At 42.8% G+C, this 22677-nt stretch overlaps 1 protein-coding gene and 1 non-coding gene across 3 annotated transcripts; one reads left to right on the plus strand and one right to left on the minus strand.

Moving 5' to 3' along the window:
- Positions 1-359: 359 nt before the first annotated feature.
- On the minus strand, positions 360-21922 carry CWC25 (CWC25 spliceosome associated protein). 2 transcript variants are annotated; one of them, XM_055407719.2, is made up of 10 exons: positions 21712-21920; positions 18684-18856; positions 11604-11840; positions 9373-9442; positions 8431-8558; positions 7575-7638; positions 6312-6523; positions 5841-5939; positions 2299-2460; positions 360-1816 (listed from the first exon to the last, which is right to left on the minus strand). In XM_055407719.2, exons 1-10 carry the CDS (start codon positions 21727-21729, stop codon positions 1702-1704), a joined length of 1278 nt encoding a protein of 425 aa, XP_055263694.1. In that variant the 5' UTR covers positions 21730-21920; the 3' UTR covers positions 360-1701. The 2 variants fall into 2 exon arrangements, with proteins under 2 accessions (XP_055263694.1, XP_088685156.1); XM_088829030.1 differs by lacking the exons at positions 360-1816; positions 2299-2460 and adding an exon at positions 2468-3082 and having other exon boundaries at positions 21712-21922.
- On the plus strand, positions 14859-14965 carry LOC129544889 (U6 spliceosomal RNA). Its single transcript, XR_008683626.1, has one exon. It is a non-coding gene; the product is annotated as a U6 spliceosomal RNA (small nuclear RNA).
- Positions 21923-22677: the final 755 nt, after the last annotated feature.

A 22677-nucleotide genomic window follows, 5' to 3' on the forward strand; every position in this document is an offset into this window, starting at 1 on the left:
CCCTGGGACCCGGGGCGCGCTCCACCCGCGGGACACGCCCTCTCCCCCCAGGGCCAATGAGAGGAGCCAGCTGGAAGCCTCGGGTTTTATGAATGAGTCCCGCTCTTACCCACCCGCGACTGGCCGGCCTCCCGCCAAAGCGTCCAGTTCAGGGGCAAGCCGGCACCTTAAAACACCTATCATACGGCAGGGAATTATAATCGTTTTACTCCCTGGCTCACTCGGTGAAATCTTAAGTAAACTGCCCACGCTTTCTTCATAATTCCTCTCGGAATTATGTTTTATGTTGGACACAAACCATGGATCAACATTGTTCTGTATGGGAATTCGGTACTCAGCACAGGTGGCTCTTTACACAGTTACAAAAATAAATGTAGTTTTTATTACCAAGTAATAAAAGACATAATTAACCCTAGTATAGGGAAGGAGGATAAGGTGTTAAATTGAATAACAAGTGTATGTTACTTTCTCTCTGGGGAAAGACTGGGTTTTAAGCATAACAGTGTCTGGCAGCATAAGTGCTCAAAAAATATAAATCCAAATTCGTTTAAGAATTAGGAATTAGCAGAACAAGGAACTAGCCCAGCTAATGTGTGGGTCAAGAGTGCCTAGGGCTCCTGAGTCAAATGAGAGCTTCTGGTAGGAGACAAGAAAGGGATGAAGACAGGAGATTGATCCTATGAGTTTGGATTGTTTTGTTTTAATACCTTACTAAAAAATAATACCAAACAGCTCCTGAAAAACCTAGACTTGTAATAAGATGGACTACATGATAAAAGGGAAGGCATGAAATAAACAGCTTCCACTATACTTTCTTTTAAGAGCCAGGGTGCATACTGATAGTTTGGTCCTGACTCCTAAAATGATTTGACTTCATTTCTGCACCAAACATCAGAGACTATAAGCAGTGTAAAAAGGATAGATATCAATTAACCCTGGGCCCCTCCAAAATCCACCAGATTTGCAGAGGAAAGAAAAGCTGACCTGCCTTACTGTGTTACTGTAACAAGATACAATGAGGTTCTATTACATAGTAAAGTCAGTTACCAAACAAGATATTCTCACAAAGCTAACTTTTTTCCCAAAAGCATGTAAAAATTATAATTTATACATATACACACACACTATATTTTACAGTTTGATAGTCCAAATAGTTAAACAGTTCATTTAGGGGTTTTTTGGTGGTTTTTTTTTGCATTGTTTTCCCTTCCAGATTCTTTGTCACTGCCTTGGCTCTGCCCTAATCGGACATCATTCTGTCACATCATCTACTAAATCAAGTTAAGTATTCATTACCTTGGTAAGAACAATCTTTCTGGGTGATTCAGAGGGGAGAGGTTTCTGAAAGGTCCAGCCTATTCTGAGATGGTAGAGTTAAGTCTGTTCACACAGGTGGAGGAAAGAGGCATAGGGAGGCTCCCTCCAGAGCAAAACAAGTGCTCACACCTAGATGTTCCAGTGCCTACCCACTGAAAAAATTACTCTGCACCCAGCAAAAGTTACCGAGGGTCCCATAGAGCAAGTCACACTGGTTCTCGAAAGAACTGAGCTGTTTCTGGAATCCATGGAGGAAAGTCACTTTGAACAGTGGTGGTTTGACATCTGTGAAAGAAGCCATTTGAACTCTTATAAAGAGAATTTTTAAGGGATCAGCAGCCTCCCTGGAAATTTCAGGAAAACCAGCAAGAGATAGGATGGCTTTCATCTTTTCATAAAGTTCTTCTCCAGAGCTATTGAGGTTCTCTGGAGAGAGTAAATATTCCGCTTCACCCGATCTTCCAGAGAGGAGGTAGATGCGCTCTCTAGCTTCATGCGGCTGGAAAGAGAAGACAGGGGAAAGTTAAGTGACAAGCATCTGTCAACTGGTCAACTACCTAGCAGAATTAGAAGAAACATGTTGTTAGCCATAAAGCAGCTGTAGAAACATAAGCTCTGTTTAGGTCCACATAGATAACTTTTGAGTAACTCCATCTGGAACTCAATTTTTTACAAATTTGTAAGGGAAAATTTATCTGTTCTGGAAAATAAGTCCAAGCCTCATTTGAAAAAGGCTTCCTGAGCCATGAATTCTTAGAAGGACAAGAAGATTCAGTAAAATATCAATTCATTTCTCCTCCCCTCAAATCAAAAACATCCCATTGTCTGGCCAGAAGTTGAGAAGAGCAACAGAGGTTTTCCGGGGGCTGAGCTCCGCACAGACACAGAAACACTGGGAACACAGTGAATGAACCAGTTTTCTGACTGCCTCCTTGGGACCATTGCCATGAAAGCTGTTAGGCAGGGAAAAGATGCACTCACTGGATAAACTTCCCATCCCGGGAGTCTAGCTTCTCCAGCCTCTGCTCCCGCTCGTCATCCTTGGCATGCCTCTTGAGGATGTTCAGCCTCTCTTCCTCCCGCCACTTGGCGTTTTCCATCATCTCTTGCCTTTTTCGCTCCAGCTCCTCTGATGAGAGCTTTCTGTTGAACACAAAAATCACCCTAAGGCCTATCTCTCTCCCAGCCAAAAAAATACCACAGGAAGAGAAACCAGGTAGGACCCAGGTTCTCCAGCCCATAGCTCCCTTCCCTTGGAAACGCCCAGCCCAGTGCCACACTCAGCAAGAGTTTCCTTCCTAACAACTTGATCAGGTGGTTTCACTCAAATTTCAACAACTTTTAGTGAAGGAATCCATACTCTCATTCAATAATCTCTAATTATTCTGAAACAATAAATACATAATAAGAACTAATCAGGAGACTCCATCTATGGCAATTATATTCCAATTGTTCATTTAACAACTTACAGAAGAACAGGGAACCAAGTTTATCCAAGTGATGGTTGACATCTACCATCTACCCACTGAAGATGCTAAGAAATTCATGGACAGAGCTCATGAGTATACCATTCAGGACTAAGCTAGTAGCAAGTTGCCTGAAGAATTTAACTTAGCCTCAGTCAGTAATAGATAGGTCTTCTTTCCTAGCACTCACTGCAAATGAAGAGCAAGAAAAGGCGGTGATGAACCAGCTCAATCACTATTTACCAATGTAGGACATCCAAATCCATTGTTTCTCAAATTGATGTGATATACAGATCCCCCTATAAAAGGAAAAATAATTATTGGAGTCCCATAAGGGAGTGGGAGCCCAATTTTGAGAAATAAACTTAAGATACTAAAAATCTGACATTTAGTTACCTATAGCGAAATGAATGCTCCCCTTCAAAAACCCCACTAACTAAAAAGAAAATGGAAAAGGAAATAACTCTAGATAAGATATATGTGAACAAACTGTCAGAAGATACGAGAGGATGAAGGAGTGGCAACCACTTTAACAGATTAGAGGAAACTGAATCCTAAGTGCCCGATACTGATCAGAAGCAATTCACACTGTAAAACCCAGGAGAGTTTCAGGTACTGTCGGCACTAATACTTTGGAGTGTGGTGCACAAGGATGAAACCAAAGGGACTGATTTAAAGTCTGTACAAGGAACGATTAAGACATCCTGGGATCCTCATGCTTGACTTGGGGGGGGAGTCAGTGACTGCTCTCCCAAACATCTACAGGAGACCCTCTAGAGGGCAGACTCTGGTAGTTTCTAGAGAAACTGAACCATACAGGAGAACCACACCAGACAGCTACATGTAAAGGAATAAAATCAGAACATTTTCTCACACCACGTACAAAAATAAACTCAAAATGGATTAAAGACCCAAATATAAAACCAGAAACCATAAAACTCCTAGAAAAAACAGGCAGAACATTCTTTGACATAAGTCATAGCATTTTTTTTTTTAATCTGTCTGCTCAGGCAAAGGAAACAAAAGCAAAAATAAACAAATGGGACCAGATTAAACTTGAAAACTTTTGAACAGCAAAAGAAACTATCAACAAAACAAAAAAAATTACTGAATGAGAAAAAATATATTTTCAAATAACATGACTGACAAAGAGTTAATATTCAAATTATATAAACAGCTCAGACAACTCAATAGCAGAAAACACAACCCAACTAAAAAATGAGTAAAAGACCTGAAGAGACATTTTTCCAAAGAAGATATACAGATGGTTAACATGAACATGAAAAGATGCTCAACACTGCTAAACATCAGAGAAAAACAGATCAAAACCACAACGTGATATCACCTCACACCTGAAGAATGGCTAGCATCAAAAAACCCACAAATAACAAAGGTTGGTGAAGATGTGGAGAAAAGGAAGAAGTTTCATCTTTTCAATTGACAAGAAAGATGTTTCAGATCACTAATTAAAACATTCAAAAGAGAACTCAAACAATTTTAAATTCTTGCAGAACTCTCAGACCTTTAAGGAAATATCCAATGACTCTCAATCTGAGAAACAATATAAATAGTGCTAAGAAAGGTTTTACAGCTGTAATCTTTCTTTCTTTTTTCAGTACCCAAATCTTGGTTACATCTTTGGTGTTCAACTACCTGGAACACCAAACCAAAACAAAGAGATCACAAAATCTATCCTTTCAAGTTTCTGTGTTTCCATTCCTAGAAGACTGAGATCTTGAGGGCTCTAACTCACTTAAAAAAAAAAAATTATTGAAATATCAGTCTATTGGTCCTACACAGTAGGAACCTGTTTATTCTAACTTGTTCTAAATCACAAAATTCAACAAAAATTCTAACAGCACTAAGAAAAGGTTGACAAAGTGAGACAAATTCAAGTGATGGCAGATGGCAAAAAAGACAGAAAAACAAAGCAGGATCTGAAAAAGCAGGCCTTGCACTAACCAAGAGTCTTAAAATATATTAAAAAAAAAAAAAAACACATAGTCATGAGCATCCACCCCTAAGAAGAGCACGGATTACAGCACAGCTGAAGAAATGACCCAGCGACACCAACAGGAGATTAAATAACATGCAGTATACCCTCCCCCTCTGGAAGGCAGGGAAATATGTCATATTTTGGAAAGTTGCCAGTCAAAATTAAACCTTAAACTTAGGGAATCAGGCAATGAAGAGTTAAGAGGGACCTTAGGGTCTGCACCTCTTCTAACACCACAGTGACTGAAAGAGGTTATTATGAACTCAGTGATTTTTCAGTGCTGGTTCTGTACTGGGGCGCTGATCCTAACAAACCATCTCATCCTCCCAGAAACTATGTCATAGGAGCCGCCAAGGAATGGGATTTTGGGTTTTCTTTAAGCTTTTCAGGTGATTCTAATATGCAGCCAATTGGGGAGGCAGTTAAAGGAAGTACACAAAAGTTGCCCAACTCTTTTTTTTTTTTTTTTGCCAAATCTTAGTTCCTCCACCAGGAATTGAACCCAAGCCCTCAGCAGTGAAAGTGCAGAGTCCTAACCACCGGACCATTAGGGAATTCCTTCATCTAATAACTTCTAAGAGCAACTGAGACCCTTTGGGACCGTCTCTCAAGGGCACAGCCAACTCCACTCAGGTCCCAAGACTGTACATCTATGTTCTGTCAGACCCAAGCCATACCTAACTCAAACGCAGAGCTGATCTTAGGGCATCTGCCCTCAAGGAGACCACCCTGCTTTCCTCTCAGCTGATGCCTCAAGAAAGGAGCACTCTAAAGAAAAGCTTCCTGTGGAAATCTCTGTGAGGATAACCGTGGTTTACAGATGTTGCCAGAGAGTCACTTAGTGAATTGGTCATTAGTTCAACAGTTCAAATCTATTTTCTTTGTCCTTTCAATATGACTCACATGCAGTAGGGGGTAGGGTGGATGGTTAAAAGTTAACAAATGGGATAAGAAAGGGGTAAACAAAAAAGGTGATACAGATTATCCTCTTGCCCTGGTCTGAGCCACTCCTAGACTCAGGCCTGGGAGTCTGAAGTGAACCTCTTGGGCTCTGGTCTCACCTGGTGTATCCAGGAGCATGCCGCCTTTGGTAAACCTCCTTTTTAGGAGACGGGCTCTTACTTCGGCCTCTGTCTTTCCTATTTACCTTAGAGTTGTGCCTGTAACAGATGCAGAGGGCAAAGAGGAGAAAAGCTTTTTCAATATAGGGGCTTCTATCTTGTCCTTCAAAAGATGGAAGAAAAGCTAACAGCTTCAGAATCATAACCCAAATTGAATAGAGGGAAGAACTGGAAGAAAAACAAAGGCATAAGGATATGTGAGATTTGATGATACTCTCACTCCAGATTCCACACATACAAATATGCAGTTCTAGAAATTTGAGCTTTACATTAAAAAAAAAAAAAAGTAACCATAATAACAAAGCAAAAACATTTGGAAGCGTTGATGAACAGATATGGCCAAAAGCAAACCCCAGCTGTGACCAGGCCCCCACATTCATAGGTTATTGCCCACTGAATTCCCACACTCACGGTTTGCTTGGCCTTGGGGACCGAGACCTTCTGCCAGGGGATCGGGACCTCCTATCCCGGGACCCTGCTTCCCTGGTGCTCTTCTTGCTGGTATGTCTGGGAGGTGAGGAAGAGGAGCTCCTGGACCTGGAATAATTTTTCAACCCATGCGCTCCCTTTCGTTCAGCCATCAGAGAACCATGCAGTCCCTGGCTATGGTCGGAGTTCCTGACCTGCATCATCAAGGAAAGGAAGGAAAGCTGTATGCAGGAAGATCCAGCAGCTCAGAAGAGGCAGTGAAACAAGAAAATGAATAAACACTGAGGTCCTATAAGGGGCCAACTGGGTATACCAATCCCATCATACAGTTATCACTGATAGCTACATACACTAAGGAAAAGTCATCCTCAGAATGCCCTAAAAGGATATATCACCCAAGCACTTAAACTGGCCTGGGTCTTCTCTACAGCCTGAGAGGAAGTAGGAGGCAGAACATGGAGGAAAGGACCTGAGGGGAAAAAAAGGAGCCCAGAGGGATGTACATTTATCAAAAAGTCATCAACCCATACACTTAAAATGTATGCATTTCATGTAAATTACCAGCAGAGGGAAGAGGGAGATGACTAAATGCCAACTGGTGGTTTAGCCCCTCTACTCAGAGAGACTTCAGCTTAATGAGAGGCTCAGGAGTAAGGAAGGGGCCTGTTCCCCAGCAATCCCAGCCTCTGCTGCCCAAACTCCCTTCTTTCTGTGTGCCTGGCTGGCTGCTAAAAATGCTCTATGTCCATGCAGCAACATGGATAGACTCAGAGACTGTCACACTGAGGGAAATAAAAGTCAGACAAAGAAGAAGAAATATCGTATGACATTCCTGATATGCAGAATCTAAAAATGATAGAAATGAAACTGTTTACAAAATAGAAACAGACTCAAAGAGAACAAACTTATGGTTGCCACGGGGAAAGGTTGGGGGAAGGAATAGTTAGGGAGTTTGGAATGGACAGGTACACGCTGCTATATTTAAAATGGGTAACCAATAAGGGTCTACTGTATATAGCACTGGGAACTCTGCTCAATGTTATGTGGCAGCTTGGATGGGAGGGAAGTTTGGAGGAGAGTGGACACATGTATATATATGGCTGAGTCCCTCTGCTGTACACCTGAAACTATCAGCTATACTCCAAAATAAAAGTAAAAAAAAAAATGCTCTATATACAAAAGGGCTGCCAGGTTGGCACGTTCCATGGCCCCATGGTCACTCCCTTTGAGAAGCCATATCCTTACCTGTAAGCCATATCCAGGGACTTTGGACAAAACAGGGGGAGAATTTGCCATCTTCTTTTGAGATCTAAGAGATTAAACACATACTCATTGAAAAAGAAGACGCCTAAAGGTCCAGTTTACGCTCTATGCTGAAATGTGCTTCCTGTTTCAAACGTGACCTCTCCCACCTCCTGGCTCTCACATGGGAGTGTGTTTCTCTATCTCTGCTGGAAGATGCATCAGCACAGTCATGTTTTTCCTATGAAAAACCGTGGGCCTCACTTTTCAGCCCCAGCACCCGAGCACATTCTCCTCTCACCTCGTGCTGCTATTCTAGGGACTCTGAGTCAGCAGCGACAGCGCTGGCGGCTCCCACAGAGAAGACACAGAACAGGCCCAGATGGGCCCATTAATGCATTAAAAAAAAAAAGAAAAAGCCTCCATAAAACCCACTTCAGTCTTGGTGGAATCAAGAGCTGAAATGAGGGACTGCCCTAGCAGTCCAGTGGTTAAGATTCCGAGCTTACAATGCAAGAACAGCAGGTCCCATCCCTCATCGAGGAAATAAGATCCCACATGTCATGCAGTGTGGCCAAAAAGCACATAAATAAATAAAAAAGAGCTGAAAGTCGCATCCAGGACGTCTGATTTAGGGCTGACACAGCTGCAGCCAGCCCTGCTGGGGATCTTGCCAGCACCTCTAGGAACTCTAATGCTAGCTGGCAACTCCATGGGCAGAGAGCCAGAGTGTGCAAGTGCCCTCCACTGAGCCCCCAGAACAGAGCGGTTCCCAGTCCAGAGCAGGTGCTCGTCCACTTCTGTGGAATGAATGAGAGTGAGTGAATCAATGGAGCAGGAGGCCGCTCAAGGCTCTCACCTCCCCCGGCTGCGCTCATCCTCGCTGCTGCAACGATCGCTGCCTGAGCTTCTGTGCTTATGTTTCTTGTGCTTCTTTTTCTTCTCCTTCTTTTTCTTCTTCTCCTTTTTTTCCAGACTCATTTGCAACTAGAAAATACCCAGAACATAACCACGTAAGATTATCCAGACCTGTCATTCTCTCTGAGGGTCATGCACAAACTGCCTGACTCCAGGTCTCTGGGTCTACAGGGGTTCAGGGACATGATCAATCAGCCGCCCCCTGTTGACAAGTGGAGGGTCTTGACCCTGGTTGTGCAGAAACACCCACCAGACTACTGAATGGACTTTCTGGTGCGTGGGGCTGGGAATCTGCGTTTTGAAACAGTCCCCAGAATCACTGCCTAGGAATTTCTATTCTATCAAAAGAATGCAACTCCATTGAAAGTAATTAGGGACTGTAAGATCAATTTTTAAACTTTTCTTACCAACTGATCCAAGAAACATGCACATAAAGGGAGTTTAGGGGAGAATGGATACATGTGTATGTAAAGCTGAGTCCTTTGCGGTCAACCTGACACTATCACAACAATTGGCTACACTCCAATATAAAATAAAAAGTTTAAAAAAAAAACAAACAGCCACATAATATGTGAATGATGAATGGGATACCACCTCATCTCCTGAACACAGTGTACAACCATGCTTTCCACAGGCATATCCCAATACACCTCTTTTTCTGGAAGAATGACATCACATGCTGCATTTCCAACCAAAAGACATAAAAGAGAAAATCAAGCATAACTAAGCTTGATATAAGATTGCATAAAATCACCAGGAGACAGTCTCTAAAAGACAAAGACATTTAAAGCCGTTCTGTTTTCCCTCTCGTAAGAATAAATGGAGAAAAGGAAAACGAATAAATGCAGAGGAGTTCTCAATGCTTACATAATGCACCACTTACCAATTCTTTGATTTTCTTCATTTTCACAGGATTATTCAATACTTCTCTTTTTTTCTCCTCCTCTTTCTTCCTAAAGAAAAAGTTATAAAAATTATGATTATTTCTTCAGAAAGGGAATTAAGTCATTCATTCTACTCTCCATAACTCTATGCAGCAATCTTTTTTTCTAAATGCAGGCAGACAAGCCCTATGCTGCAATCTGCATGATGGTGTGAAAGCCAGAAATCTTCCCCAAGTTTGCATGAGGGATTGCGTATTGTGGGTAAAGTCCACACTGGCTCCCTGTTGTGCAAGAAAGTGAGTTTGGTCTGTTGCCTGTTAAGCTTCATGCTCAGGGCTTCCCAACTGGTCAAGTAAATGTATGTCATCCTGTGTATCAAACATACGCAGCATTTCAATACTACCTCCACTGTTTAGCATGATAACACATTGAAAAGTAAAGAGAATGGAGTCCTCTTTCAAGAAGTCTTATTCTCATATATTCATTGGAGGATAAACAGGTCAATTTTCCCGGAGGACAAATTGGCAACATTTATCACAGCCTGTACATAGTCATAAACTCTTTAATCTTACAAATGCTTCCTCAAGAATTTATTAATGAAGGGATATAATCAAGGAAGGTTACTAAAAAGTTGTTCATATTAGAACAACGAAAGCCTGGAAACAAGTTAGGGATTCAATAGGAGAATATTAATAAAATAAATTATGATATATCTGTACAATATACATATTAAAAATTATGTTATAAAAGCATGGTCAGCAATAAAAAAAGATGCCCCATATATATGATTAGGTGGAAAAAAGGAGTTTATAAAATAATATGCATATTTATACACCAATGTTCATAGCAGTATTATTCATAATAGCTAAAAGGGGGAAATAATTCAAATGGGCATGAGAAATGAATGGATTAAAAAATGTGGTATAAACATGCAACTGACTATCATTCAGCTTTAGAAAAGAAGGAAATTCTGATACAACCTGGGTGAACCTTGAAGACATTATATGAAGTGAAATAAGCCACTCACAAAAAAGCAAATACTGAACGATTTCACTTCTGTGAGGCTCAGAATAGTCCAACAATAGGAATGGAAAGTACAATAGTGGTTTCCAGAGACTGCAGGGAAGGGGAAATGGAGAGTTGTTTAATGGGTATAGATTTTCAGTTTTGTAAGATTAGGACTTTCCTGGTGGCCTAGAGGTTAGGATTCTGGGCTTTCACTTTGGTGGCCTGGGCTCAACCCCTAGTCGGGGAAGATCCAGTAAGCCTCACAAAAAAAAAAAAAAGATGAAAAATTTCTGGAGATTGACTGCACAATAATTCAAATGCCCTACTACTGAACTGCATACATAAAATGGTTTAAGTAGGAAATTGTACATAATGTGCATTTTACCACAATTTTTAAAAACAGAAATTCTGACACATGCTATACAACATAGATAAACCTTAATGACATTTATTATGCTGAGTGAAATAGGCCAGTCAAAAAAATAAATACCATATGATTCCACTTATATGAGTAATTAGAGTATACTCATAGAGACAGAAAGTAGAAGTGGTTGCCAGGAACTAAGAGGAGGGAATGGGGACTTATTGTTTAATGAGTATAAGGTTTCAGCTGCAAAGATGAAAAAGTTCTGGAGAAGGATGGTTGCGGGTGATGGTTGCACAACAATGTGAATGTACCTACTGCCACTGAACTGTATACTTTAAAACAGGTAAGATGGTAAAATTTTATGTTATGTATATTTTTACTACAAAATGGGAGAAAATATGTACATAAAAAGATAGATAAATAAGAAATAAACATTTTTCAATGTTCAATCTTACATCCTTGAAATAAAATTATGCAAATTAAAAAAACACACACACACTACATGATTTTATTTAACACCCAAAATGCAGCTTTACTTTGATCTGTTCTGTACTAAGATTTCAAGTAAGATTCTAAAGTTTCTTTTTACAGGGTTCTACTATGAAAACAAACAAACAAAGAGAGGGGGAGAGGGGAGGGAAAAATAACTCTATACATATCCCCAAATTTCTAAGAAGCTGCCACTTTTTCTCACCTTGCTGCTACCTCTTGTTATTTAACGGCTAAGGGTAAATGGATAAATCTGGTCTGGTCTGGTACATTTACCAATCTCTTCCCAACTGTAAAGCAAGAGGCGAGATAACATCTCGGCTGAGCATCTGTAACAAAACCCCCTTCCCAGACCCTCATCAGTACCTGATGATGAAGAGTGGGTCCTCTCGGATTTTGCTGGCCATGTCCAGAAGAGAATTGGCACCTGACGGGGCAAAGATAGAGCCTGGGAGGAGTCCTGTCTCCGAAGAACAGCCTGCCTCCTTCTCCTCCATCTTTTCAAAAACGTATTTGTCAATAGGACGCCCCAGCAAGTACTCATCACGGTTCACCATCCCACCAGGACCCTGGTACATCCAGTCCAATTTTTCCTCCTTTTTCCTAGTTCAAGGGAAAAAAGAAATAGTCAAAGAAAATGTAGACTCCTGCACAACTAAACACAAAACCTGAACACAAGCAATAGATAAGCACAGCTAGGGGAATTCCCTGGCGGTCCAGTGGTTAGGACTCCACGCTCTTACTGTCAAGGTTGTGGGTCCGATCCCTAGTCAGGGAATTAGGATCCCACAGGTTGCAAGGCATGGCCAAACATTAAAGAAAAAAAAATGTGGCTGGTCAGACTAGGACTCATTCTACAGGCTCTTCAGCAACACCACAGTCCATGAGGCATTTGGGAAGAAATGGTACTTGCTGTCATAGAGTTTACATTTTAGCAGAGAGATCATTTCCACACAACTAAAGCAACTTGTGAGGAAAGAATGTTCCTCAGCCTGGGGCATGGATCTTTGCTCAGGGGTTCTCAAGTCTCCTTTACGAAGTCTTTGTGTTGTGCCTTCATGTCGAGGATAATCTGAAACAGCTAATGTGCACATTCTGGATCAGCTCATCACCAAAAACAATTCCAGTGACCACATATGCAGTGGTGTTTATCACGTGTTTTGGAACATACTACATTCAAGGGGATAATGAGAAAAGATCAGCCATAACAAGTTATGTTTTCAAGCCAAAAGAGGGAAGTCAAATTATGTCACAGTATCATGCCAAATATTTCCCTGTGGTTCTAAGAGAAAAAGTGGTGAGAAAATCGGGTCTCCATGCAACAAACAATAAAGGTGCGCTGAACTCCTAAGAGTATGTATTGGGGCAACCAATATCACATTCACATTGCAAGCAGCAAAGTAGTTTTATCAAAATAGTACTAGCTATAACATTAGTTTCAATGATTTTTTAATATGGCATTTTTTGTGTATTGATTTTTAAGATTACATAACAATTATTAGCATAAATAATATCTTTCTAGTTATATCTTCGCACATTAAAAAAAAGTTTTGAATATTTATTTTTATTTATTTCTCTGTGCCAGGTCTTAGTTGCAACACGTGGGATCTAGTTCCCTGACCAGGGAATGAACCTGGGTCCCCTGCATCAAGAGTTTGGAATCTTAGCCACTGAACCACCAGGGAAGTCCCATGTTTGCACATTTTAATAAAAATAATTTAAACCAATAATAGAGGGTCTAACCCTTTAGATACCTCTTTTCTTATTAAAATGATTGGTTTGATGGATGGACTTCCCAGGTGGTCCAGTGGTTAAGAATCCCCCATGCAATGCAGGGGGGACGCAGATTTGATCCCTGGTCAGGGAACTAAGATCCCGCATCCTCAGAGCAACGAAACCCTTGTGCCACAACTACTGAGCCCGTGAGCTCTGGAGCGTCTCGCAGCGTGACTAGAGAGAAGCCTGTACACCTGCAGCAAAAGATCCCATGTGCCACAGCTAAGACCTGATGCAACCAAACGAAACAAATAAACGTATCTTAAAATAAATAAATCAAATGAAAGGACGTGTCAAAGATGACTCAAAGGATCATGCCTATACGTGCCTGACATGAACATGGACTGGGAAGCGGGGACTAAAGATTCATTTCTATTCATTTGTAAACACTGACTCAGCATTCTTCCTGTGTGCCAGGCAGAAGAGTAACATTGGAAAGATGACAAAGATCCAGGCAGCTGAGCTGCTTACAGGCTACCCGATAAGGCACAGAGGTCAACAAATTCCCAAACAGTGCTGCTGAGACCTAAGAATGAGAGGAGGTAACTGTGGGGCACTTGAAGCAGAAACACCTGAATATGCAGAAATACACGTGGGAGTCATCAGCATGAAGCTGACACTGGTACCAGAGGAATGAAGGCACTCTTTGTAAAAAAGAAACAATTTTATTGTATGTATTTATTTATTGGCTGTGCTAAGTCTTCACTGTGGCTTGAGCGCTTCTCTACTTGTGGCGCACGGGCTTAGCTGCCCAGTGGCATGTGTGATCTTAGTTCCCTGACCAGGGCTCGAACCCACGTCCCCCACATTGGAAGGCAGGTTCTCTACCACTGGACCACCAGGGAAGTCCCTGAAGGCACCCTTGGAGAATAAAGGGAGAAGAGCAGTGAGCCTTGGGGAGCAGGAGCAGTTAAGAGAAGAGGGAAGAGAAACTAAGTGAAAGAAAGAGAAGAGATGATATGAAAAGGTAGGAGGGCTGGGAACCTGAAGGCAGAACATCAAAACCTGTCCAGAAGAAATAAGGAAAAATGAAGACAGATACTTCTATGAAGTAGTATTTTCAGGGCTCCAGCTTGTCCTTAAAGGATTCAACTAGGGCTTCCCTGGTTGGCTCAGTGGTAAAGAATCCGCCTGCCAATGCAGGAGGCATAGGTTCAATCCCTGATCTGGGACGATTCCACATGCCACAGAGCCACTAAGCCCATGTGCCACAGCTGCTGAATCTGTGCTCTAGAGCCAGGGAGCGGTAATTACTGAGCCCTCGCACAGCAACTACTGAAGCCTGAGCTCTAGAGACAGTGCTCAGCAATGAGAAGCCACCACAATGAGAAGCCCAAGCCCTACAACTGGAGAGTAGCCCCCGCTCCCTACAACTAGAGAAAAGTACATGGAGCAACAATGACCCAGCACAGCCAACAATCAATCAATTAATTGATTAAATTTTTGTTTTAAAAAAGGACTCAACTAATATGAGCCCTTCTCAGGCCCTCTGGTAAGAAACCATGTTGTAATTACAGAGATCCAGTGCCACTGGACTTGGCCTGGTTCCACCACTAACCAGCCCGGTAACCATGCAAGTTATTTCTTCACACTTCCACATCCTCACGTCTAAAATGGAACTAGTTTCCCAATACAGGGGACATGAGTTAGATCCCCCATCCGGGCACTGAGACCCCCCCACACATCACGGGGCAACTAGCCCATGTACCACTACTACTGAGCCCACGTGCCCAGAGCCTGTGCTCCCCAACAAGAGAAGCCACTGCAATGGGAAGCCCACGCACGGCAATGACAGAAAGCCCTTGGGCAGCAATGAAGACCTAACCAAAAATAAACAGATAAATAGTGCTCACTTCGGCAGCACATATACTAAAATTGGAACGATACAGAGAAGATTAGCATGGCCCCTGCGCAAGGATGACACGCAAATTCGTGAAGCGTTCCATATTTTTAAGACAGCCTTCAGAATGGGAGAAAATAATAGCAAATGAAGCAACTGATAAAGGATTAATCTCCAAATTATACAAGCAGCTCCTGCAGCTCAATTCCAGAAAAATAAATGACCCAATCAAAAAATGGGCCAAAGAACTAAACAGACATTTCTCCAAAGAAGACATAAAGATGGCTAACAAACACATGAAAAAATGCTCAACATCCCTCATAATCAGAGAGATGCAAATCAAAACCACAATGAGATACCATTTCACACCAGTCAGAATGGCTGCTATCCAAAAGTCTACATGCAATAAATGCTGGAGAGGATGTGGAGAGAAAGGAAACCTCTTACACTGTTGGTCGGAATGCAAACTAGTACAGCCACTATGGAGAACAGTATGGAGATTCCTCAAAAAATTGGAAATAGAACTGCCATATGATCCAGCAATCGCACTCCTGGGCATACACACCGAGGAAACCAGAATTGAAAGAGACACGTGTACTCCAATGTTCATTGCAGCACTGTTTATAATAGCCAGGACATGGAAGCAACCTAGATGTCCATCTGCAGACGAATGGATAAGAAAGCTTTGGTACATATACACAATGGAGTATTATTCAGCCATTAAAAAGAATACATTTGAATCAGTTCTAATGAGGTGGATGAAACTGGAGCCTATTATACAGAGTGAAGTAAGCCAGAAAGAAAAACACCAATACAGTATACTAACACATATATATGGAATTTAGAAAGATGCAAATGATAACCCTGTATACGAGACAGCAAAAGAGACACAGATGTATAGAACAGTCTTTGGGACTCTATGGGAGAGGGTGAGGGTGGGATGATTTGGGAGAATGGCATTGAAACACGTACGTTGTCATATGTGAAACGAATCACTAGTTCAGGGTCAATGCATGTTATAGGATGCTCGGGGCTGGCATGCGGGGATGACCCAGAGGGAGGATAAAGGGAGGAGGGAGATGGGAGGGGGGTTCAGGAGGGGGAACTTATGTAAACCCGGGGCAAATTCATATCAATGTATGGCAAAACCAACCAATATAATATTGTAAAATAATTTGCCTCCAATAAAAAATAAATTAATTACCTAAAAAAAAAATAAACAGATAAATAAAATTTTTAAATAAAATGGAGCTAGTAACTGCCAACTCTGTTTTTAAATGAGATCCTCTCTCTGAGTTTTTAACTAAGATATAGTGTAAAATCATATAAAAATGAAATAATCTACAGATTTTTGCTGCTGCTATCACTAAGGATATAGAACAGGTTCTTGAGGCTGCCCATGAGGCTCACCCAGGGAGATTTTTGTTTTTGCCACTCAAGTGGCTTGTGAGATTTTAGTCCCTAACCAGAGACCAAACCGGAGCCCTCGGCAGTGAAAGCTGAGAAGTGAGAGGTGTCCTAACCACTGGGTGGCCAGGGAATTCCCAGGGAGCTCTTAAAATCTACAGATGCCCTTGCCCCAGACAACCCCTGCTATTCTTAGGAAGTTGGCCTGAGTGGGAATCACTCCCATCTTCATCTATCTAATCTCCCAAGGACACGCTGAAGTGCAAGGGTTGAGAAATGCTGGTGTAGACCTGTGCATGGAAAACACAATTTTCTAATAATATTAGAGAATACTAAAGCAACACTCTACTGCAAAGAGGAATTTGGATGAAGATCAAGGATAATGTAGATATTAAGGTTTTTTTCTTTGTTCTAGGAAAGGAGCATAATGAACATAGAAAAGATCATCTGAACCATAGAAGTGAACTGTTAAACAGTAAAGGATTTTTATTGGATAGATGAAAAGCACGACACTGTGCAAAGAACTACACAAGCCAGTCCGTTGGACAAGCAGATTGTCTAACTATATCTGCAAGTAAAAACCAAGAAAAGGGACCTACATGTTGACCTGTGAGTTTCAAGATATTGGAGGATATGGGTGAGGGGGTTGGGGCAAAAAATCAAAAGAATATAAAATCACCTTCCTCTCATTCACAGCAGACAAGAGGGCATGAGGGTCAGAAACATGGTAAACACTGGACTCCCAGCCCTGAAGTTGCTCATCTATACTCTGACCTCATTAGACTCTGCAAAGCCCAAATTTCTGACATATCAGGTGCATAATCTGTAACACTTGTCTGAATAAAAATTTCAAAATAATTTTTTACTTTTGGTTAGTTGGGAAGTAAAGTCTTCTGACTAACAGATATTCTGTCTACAGTTGACATTTGTTTTAAAATCAAGAGTTCACAAAATCTAAAAGGTCACATACAAGAATGTCTTATAAGCTGCCCAGGAATAAGTCCAAATGTGTGAAACTGATTTACTTTAAATTATAAAGGATATAACTTATACAAAGTATGAAAAGTAAAATAATTTAATGTGTGCCTATGGTTAAAAAAAAAAGTACAGAATTTGATTCTCTTAGCTCATTTTATATATTAATGCCATAAATATATTATGTTGTACTTTAAAAATTCCAAAACTCCTTTTATTTTAAAATAGTCCAAATATTTTAAACTCATACTTAAGTCAGAATGGTGTTCTCCCGATCCATTTTCCTGAAAGAATAATTGTTATCCTGCCTAAATTCCGTTAACACCATTTCCATAAACTAAGTCTCTCTCTTGGTCTGTGTCTCTTCTCTCACACACACACAAATGTCACTAATCCTCCTGTCATGAATAAGAAAAGCCCTATATATCCAATACAGGGGAAAGTATGTCACATGTCACCCTGGAGACTTGTCCACAAGGATACGAACAAGGAACAGTACAGACTACTCAATTTCAGTCTAGAGTGTTTACTCAATTCTGATTTAGGAATGCACTGCATATTTTATGCTTTTTATTTTTCTCAGAACACATTTACTCCTATCCCCTTTTATGGAGGCTGGTAGGGTATATCATCTGTTGCTGCTGCTGCTAAGTCACTTCAGTCGTGTCCAACTCTGTGCGACCCCATAGACCACAGCCCACCAGGCTCCGCCATCCCTGGGATTCTCCAGGCAAGAACACTGGAGTGGGTTGCCATTTTCTTCTCCAATGCATGAAAGTGAAAAGTGAAAGTGAAGTCGTTCAGTCGTTTCCAACTCTTCGCGACCCCATGGACTGCAGCCTACCAGGCTCCTCCGTCCATGGGATTTTCCAGGCAAGAGTACTGGAGTGGAGTGCCATTGCCTTCTCCGATATCATCTGTTACTTCTATCCAATTTTATACAAGAGGAAACGGAATGAGACTGTCCACAGTCACAAAGCTTTCACTGACAGACACAGCATCTATCTCCTTCCATGGGACCGCACCGCCTCCCTAAAATGAGCCTGCAGTACATACATTAACAAAAGCAGGAATGTGGCCTCGACACAGTAACAGCAGGGTAGAGGCAGTCATCCTCAGTCACAGTTACTTGTCAATTGTCTATCATGAACTTGGCCTACACTAAGGCCTTTACATGTCATCTCATCTGATCCTCTAAAAGCCTCAGGAGTTGGGTACTCTCACCGCCCCCCCGGGTTCTACTGAGGTCACTGAGGCTCCCAAACTTGCTCCCAGTTACATAGCTGGGCTAGTTCATATAAGGTCAGCCTTAGACCCCAGTTCAGACTGACTCCAAACTCATTTTCTTATCCAGCTATTATGCAACAACTGGACGATGCACCCACAGGCCTGCAATTCGCCACACACCAAGACATCCCCAGCCCAAATGGCCCCAGCGCCTTGCTTACTTGACAGCCCCGACATCCTCCGCATAGCGCTGCATCTCCTCCCGGGCCCTCTCCTCCCGCAGCTCACGCTGAAGCTCCTCAATCTTCTTCCGCTCAGCCTCATGCTTCTGCTCAGCCTTCCACACTTTCTCCACATTGCGGAGGGTCTGTGGGTGCCAGCTCTTCTTCAGATTCTGTGGCAAATGAAAGGAGGAAGAAAACAAGGCAGGGAGTAGGTGTGTGGTGAGTATAACCGGCCCTACCTCACCCCACCCCGTTCGCGCCAAGGCAGCCATATAAAGGCAAGATGTATCTAACAATGGTGAGGTTGGCATCCAACAATCTCCCACATGTGGGGCGCAGAGGACAGGTTGTTCAAGTACATAAAATTTCAGGATAGAACAGGCCCCTCTGAAATTCCCTTCAACTACTTCTATTCTGAAATGTATGAGTCTAACTTCCACAGGCCATGCCTGAAGTGAGGGTTGGTGATGACAATACAGGAATGAGGCAGAGAGGTGGGAAGGCATAGACTCTGAAAGGTGAAAGAACTCAAGTGCCTTTGGCATTGGACACATTCTTAAGAATACAACCTTCTTTTCCTTGAGTCCACTCAACTTGCCTTGAACTTGCATGGTTTACAACCACACCTAGTACATCTCTTTCAACCTTCCTTCCCAAGAATCTCCTCCAGATTCTGATCTTCCCTTTCACCCTCAAGGAGTGCTTCACTTCTCCCTTTCTCCCCATGAGTCACTGCATTAGTTCAGCTTCCCAACCAGTGAAGGTTTTCTAGAGGAAGTGACATCTAAGGACAATTATAAATTATCCCAGTGATGTAGGAAGCAGGGACAAATGGAGTAGATTTCCAAAGAGGGGTAACAGCACACACAACTGCAGGCCCAGTGGTGAGAAAGAACAGAATACAAATAATTCAGCATGGCTGGAGATAGGAGAGCAACCTGACAGGAAGGAGACTCAAGATGAAGCCAACAAAGAAAGCAACAGGTTAAAGGCCTTATAAGCCATGTTAAGGGACTGAATTATCCTGTTGGCAGTAGAAAATATTAAACATTCATGTGCAGCTGAAATGCATTACCAGCTTAGCATGTAAAGAATGAATTGGGGAGGATCAGGATTGGAAAGGCCTGGTGAAATTCCCTGAATCTTGAGGTAACTCTTATCTGATTACAAGCTTTCTAACAGACATAAAACATAGTCTAAAAACTAGCAAGGGGGCACTCTGTCCCCTTCTGATGTCTGTGTCAGAAGCTTTCCCTTCCTCTGTTATACTTTAATAAAACTTTGGTACACAAAAAGCTCCAAGTACTCAAGGCTCATCTCTGACCCCCGTTCTAAATCCTCTCCTCTGGAGGTCACGAATTCCGGCGTAACACATGGCTCACAGCAGCCACCTTTCACTTTCCCCTCATTAGGTTATTGAACCCTTTCCCCCACCCCACCTTGTCCTCATGGTCCTTCTCGCTTGCCTTCAATACAGGTGATTTTGCATCTCAGGGAATACTTGGGAATGTCTGTAGACACTTTTGGCTGTCATAGCTCGGGGAGAAAGGTGCTACTAGCCAGAGGCCAGGGATGCTGCTAAACATCCTACATGCACAGGACTACACACACAACAAAGAATTATCCAGCCCAAAATGTCAATAGTATTGAGGCTGAGAAACTTTGGATTTGAGCTTTCCTGTCCCTAAATGCAGCTACTTGAAGACACTAAATCAGACTAACCTTGATGGTCTCTTGGAAGTCATTCTAATTGATAACATCTGAAAAACTCTAATACAGCTACTAGACAAATGGCTAAATCTATCTATTTGCTGATTCAATTAGCTACACTTTCAGGAGATTAGCATTTTTCTGATCTTGCACCACGTTCTTATGGGTACATTTTCCCATTTGGTGGCTATACAGGTTATGAGAACTAGCCACATAACTTTATAATCACTGCGGACAGTAACTGCAGCCATGAAATTAAAAGACACTTGCCCTTTGGAAGAAAAGCCATGACAAACCTAGACAGCATATTAAAAAGCAGAGGCATCACTTTGCTGACAAAGGTCCATAAAGTCAAAGCTATGGTTTTTCCAGTAGTCATGGATGTGAGAGTTGAACTATAAAGAAGGTTAACACCAAAGAACTGATGCTTTTGAACTGTGGTGTTGGAGAAGACTCTTGAGTCACACTTGGACTACAAAGAGATCAAACCAGTCAATCCCAAAGGAAATCAATCCTGAATATTTATTGGAAGGATTGATGTTGAAGCTGAAGCTCCAATACTTTGGCCACCTGATGCAAAGAGCCAATTCACTGGGAAAGACCCTGATGCTGGGGAAGACTGAAGGCAGGAGAAGAGGATTACAGAGGAGGAGATGGTTGGATGGCATCACTGACTCAATGGACATGAGTTTGAGCAAACTCCGGAGACAGTGAAGGACAGCAAGCCTGGCGTGCTGCAGTCCATGGGGTCACAAAGAACTGGACACAACTGAGCGACTGAACAACAATGAATTCAAAAGAAAGCTCTGCCACTACAGATCAGAATGCTGCCCTAAAGGAGGGTAAGTCAGAAAGGTGAACATGAGGAAGATCTTCTGTGAGCCCAGAACACGGCTCAGGGATGAGGAGAATGGGGCACGATTACAGCGCAGGACAAGACTGAATCCCTAGCTGAAGAAAGACGAGGTATTCCAAGATAAAATATACAAAACAAAATCTGCGTGACACGTCCTCCATACCTGCCTCCTTTCCTAGCCACGGTTCCAACCGTCCCGAAGCTCCCCAGAATGTCCAGCCAGAAGGGTTTCCTGCCAACAAACACCACCTGCCATCCTTGGCGACTCACCTCACACACCTTTCCAAGTCTCCGCCCCGCCCCTCCATGGCCTCAGTGATCCGCCCCCTGTACAGGGCTACAGCTCCCTCTCCCCGAAAGCACAGCTGTGTTATCAAGAATACTCACCGCCACACCCGTCCCCAGCCCCAGTTGGTCTCGGGCCTCAGTCCTCCCCCAGCCCTGGGGTCCCCCATTTACCAGGTCTCCGCCTCCCATGATGGTGGAGATGTTTCCTCACTCCGCGGATCTAGAAGACGCAGGAGGGATAGGAGAGAAACTTGCATAAATAGTTCAACAAGGACCTCCCGCGATCTGGTCCCGGGGGCAACCGGCTGACCACTTTCACTGCCCGATCTAGAGCCCACTTCCGGGAGGGCGTCCTATTACAGAGACAGCGTCGCAGGACAGTGACGTTTAATACTAGCTGTCGCGTTGCGTGGCGGTAGCTTAACGAGCAGTCTCACGGGGTACGGCCCATGATATCGCGGGATTTGTGGTTTCCTTTCGGTCACCTCGAGTTGGCTCTTCCCCTGGCTTTCCAAATGGTGTGGTAATAAGCTGAAGATCTGTGGGTTTGTGCTTCCAAAGTGGCGCTAGTGGTAAAGAACCCAACTGGCCAGTGAAGGAGACATGGAGACGCAGATTACATCTCTGAGTCGGGAAGATTCCCCTGGAAAAGGGCATGGCAACCCACTCCAGTATTCTTTCCTGTAGAATCCCATAGGCAGAGGAGCCCCGGCTACTGAAGCGACTTAGCACGCACGCGCTGTTTGGGGTTCTAATTGAACCTGGGCCTCACCTGGAGGTTCTGTTGCCATGGCACTGCACTGTGGCGTCCTTGGGAGCTCCCCTCTGGATCTCACTCCAGAGCCCCAGCGTGGGCCAGCCTAGGCCACCCAGAGTTTTGTAAAACGGCTTTTCAAATCAGCACTCTCCTCAAACCTCGGCTCACAGCCACCTCCCTTTCCCGTCTTATTTTACGGAGTTAGACAGAAACTAGCCAACCGAAATTCCATCAGCTTCCCTGCATCAAACATTTAGAATCTGCCACTTCTCCCTTTCCTTTCCCTTCGTTTATGGTGGAAGAGGCATCCCTCCTAATCTGAGGCATGGAGGTTCATCAGTTGGGATCCCATCCTTCACATCTGGTATAGTTAATGCCAC

Source organism: Moschus berezovskii, chromosome 20 (assembly GCF_049115385.1).
Source record: "Moschus berezovskii isolate FMDL1 chromosome 20, NW_MosBer_1.0, whole genome shotgun sequence".
In the NCBI taxonomy this organism is placed as follows: domain Eukaryota; kingdom Metazoa; phylum Chordata; class Mammalia; order Artiodactyla; family Moschidae; genus Moschus; species Moschus berezovskii.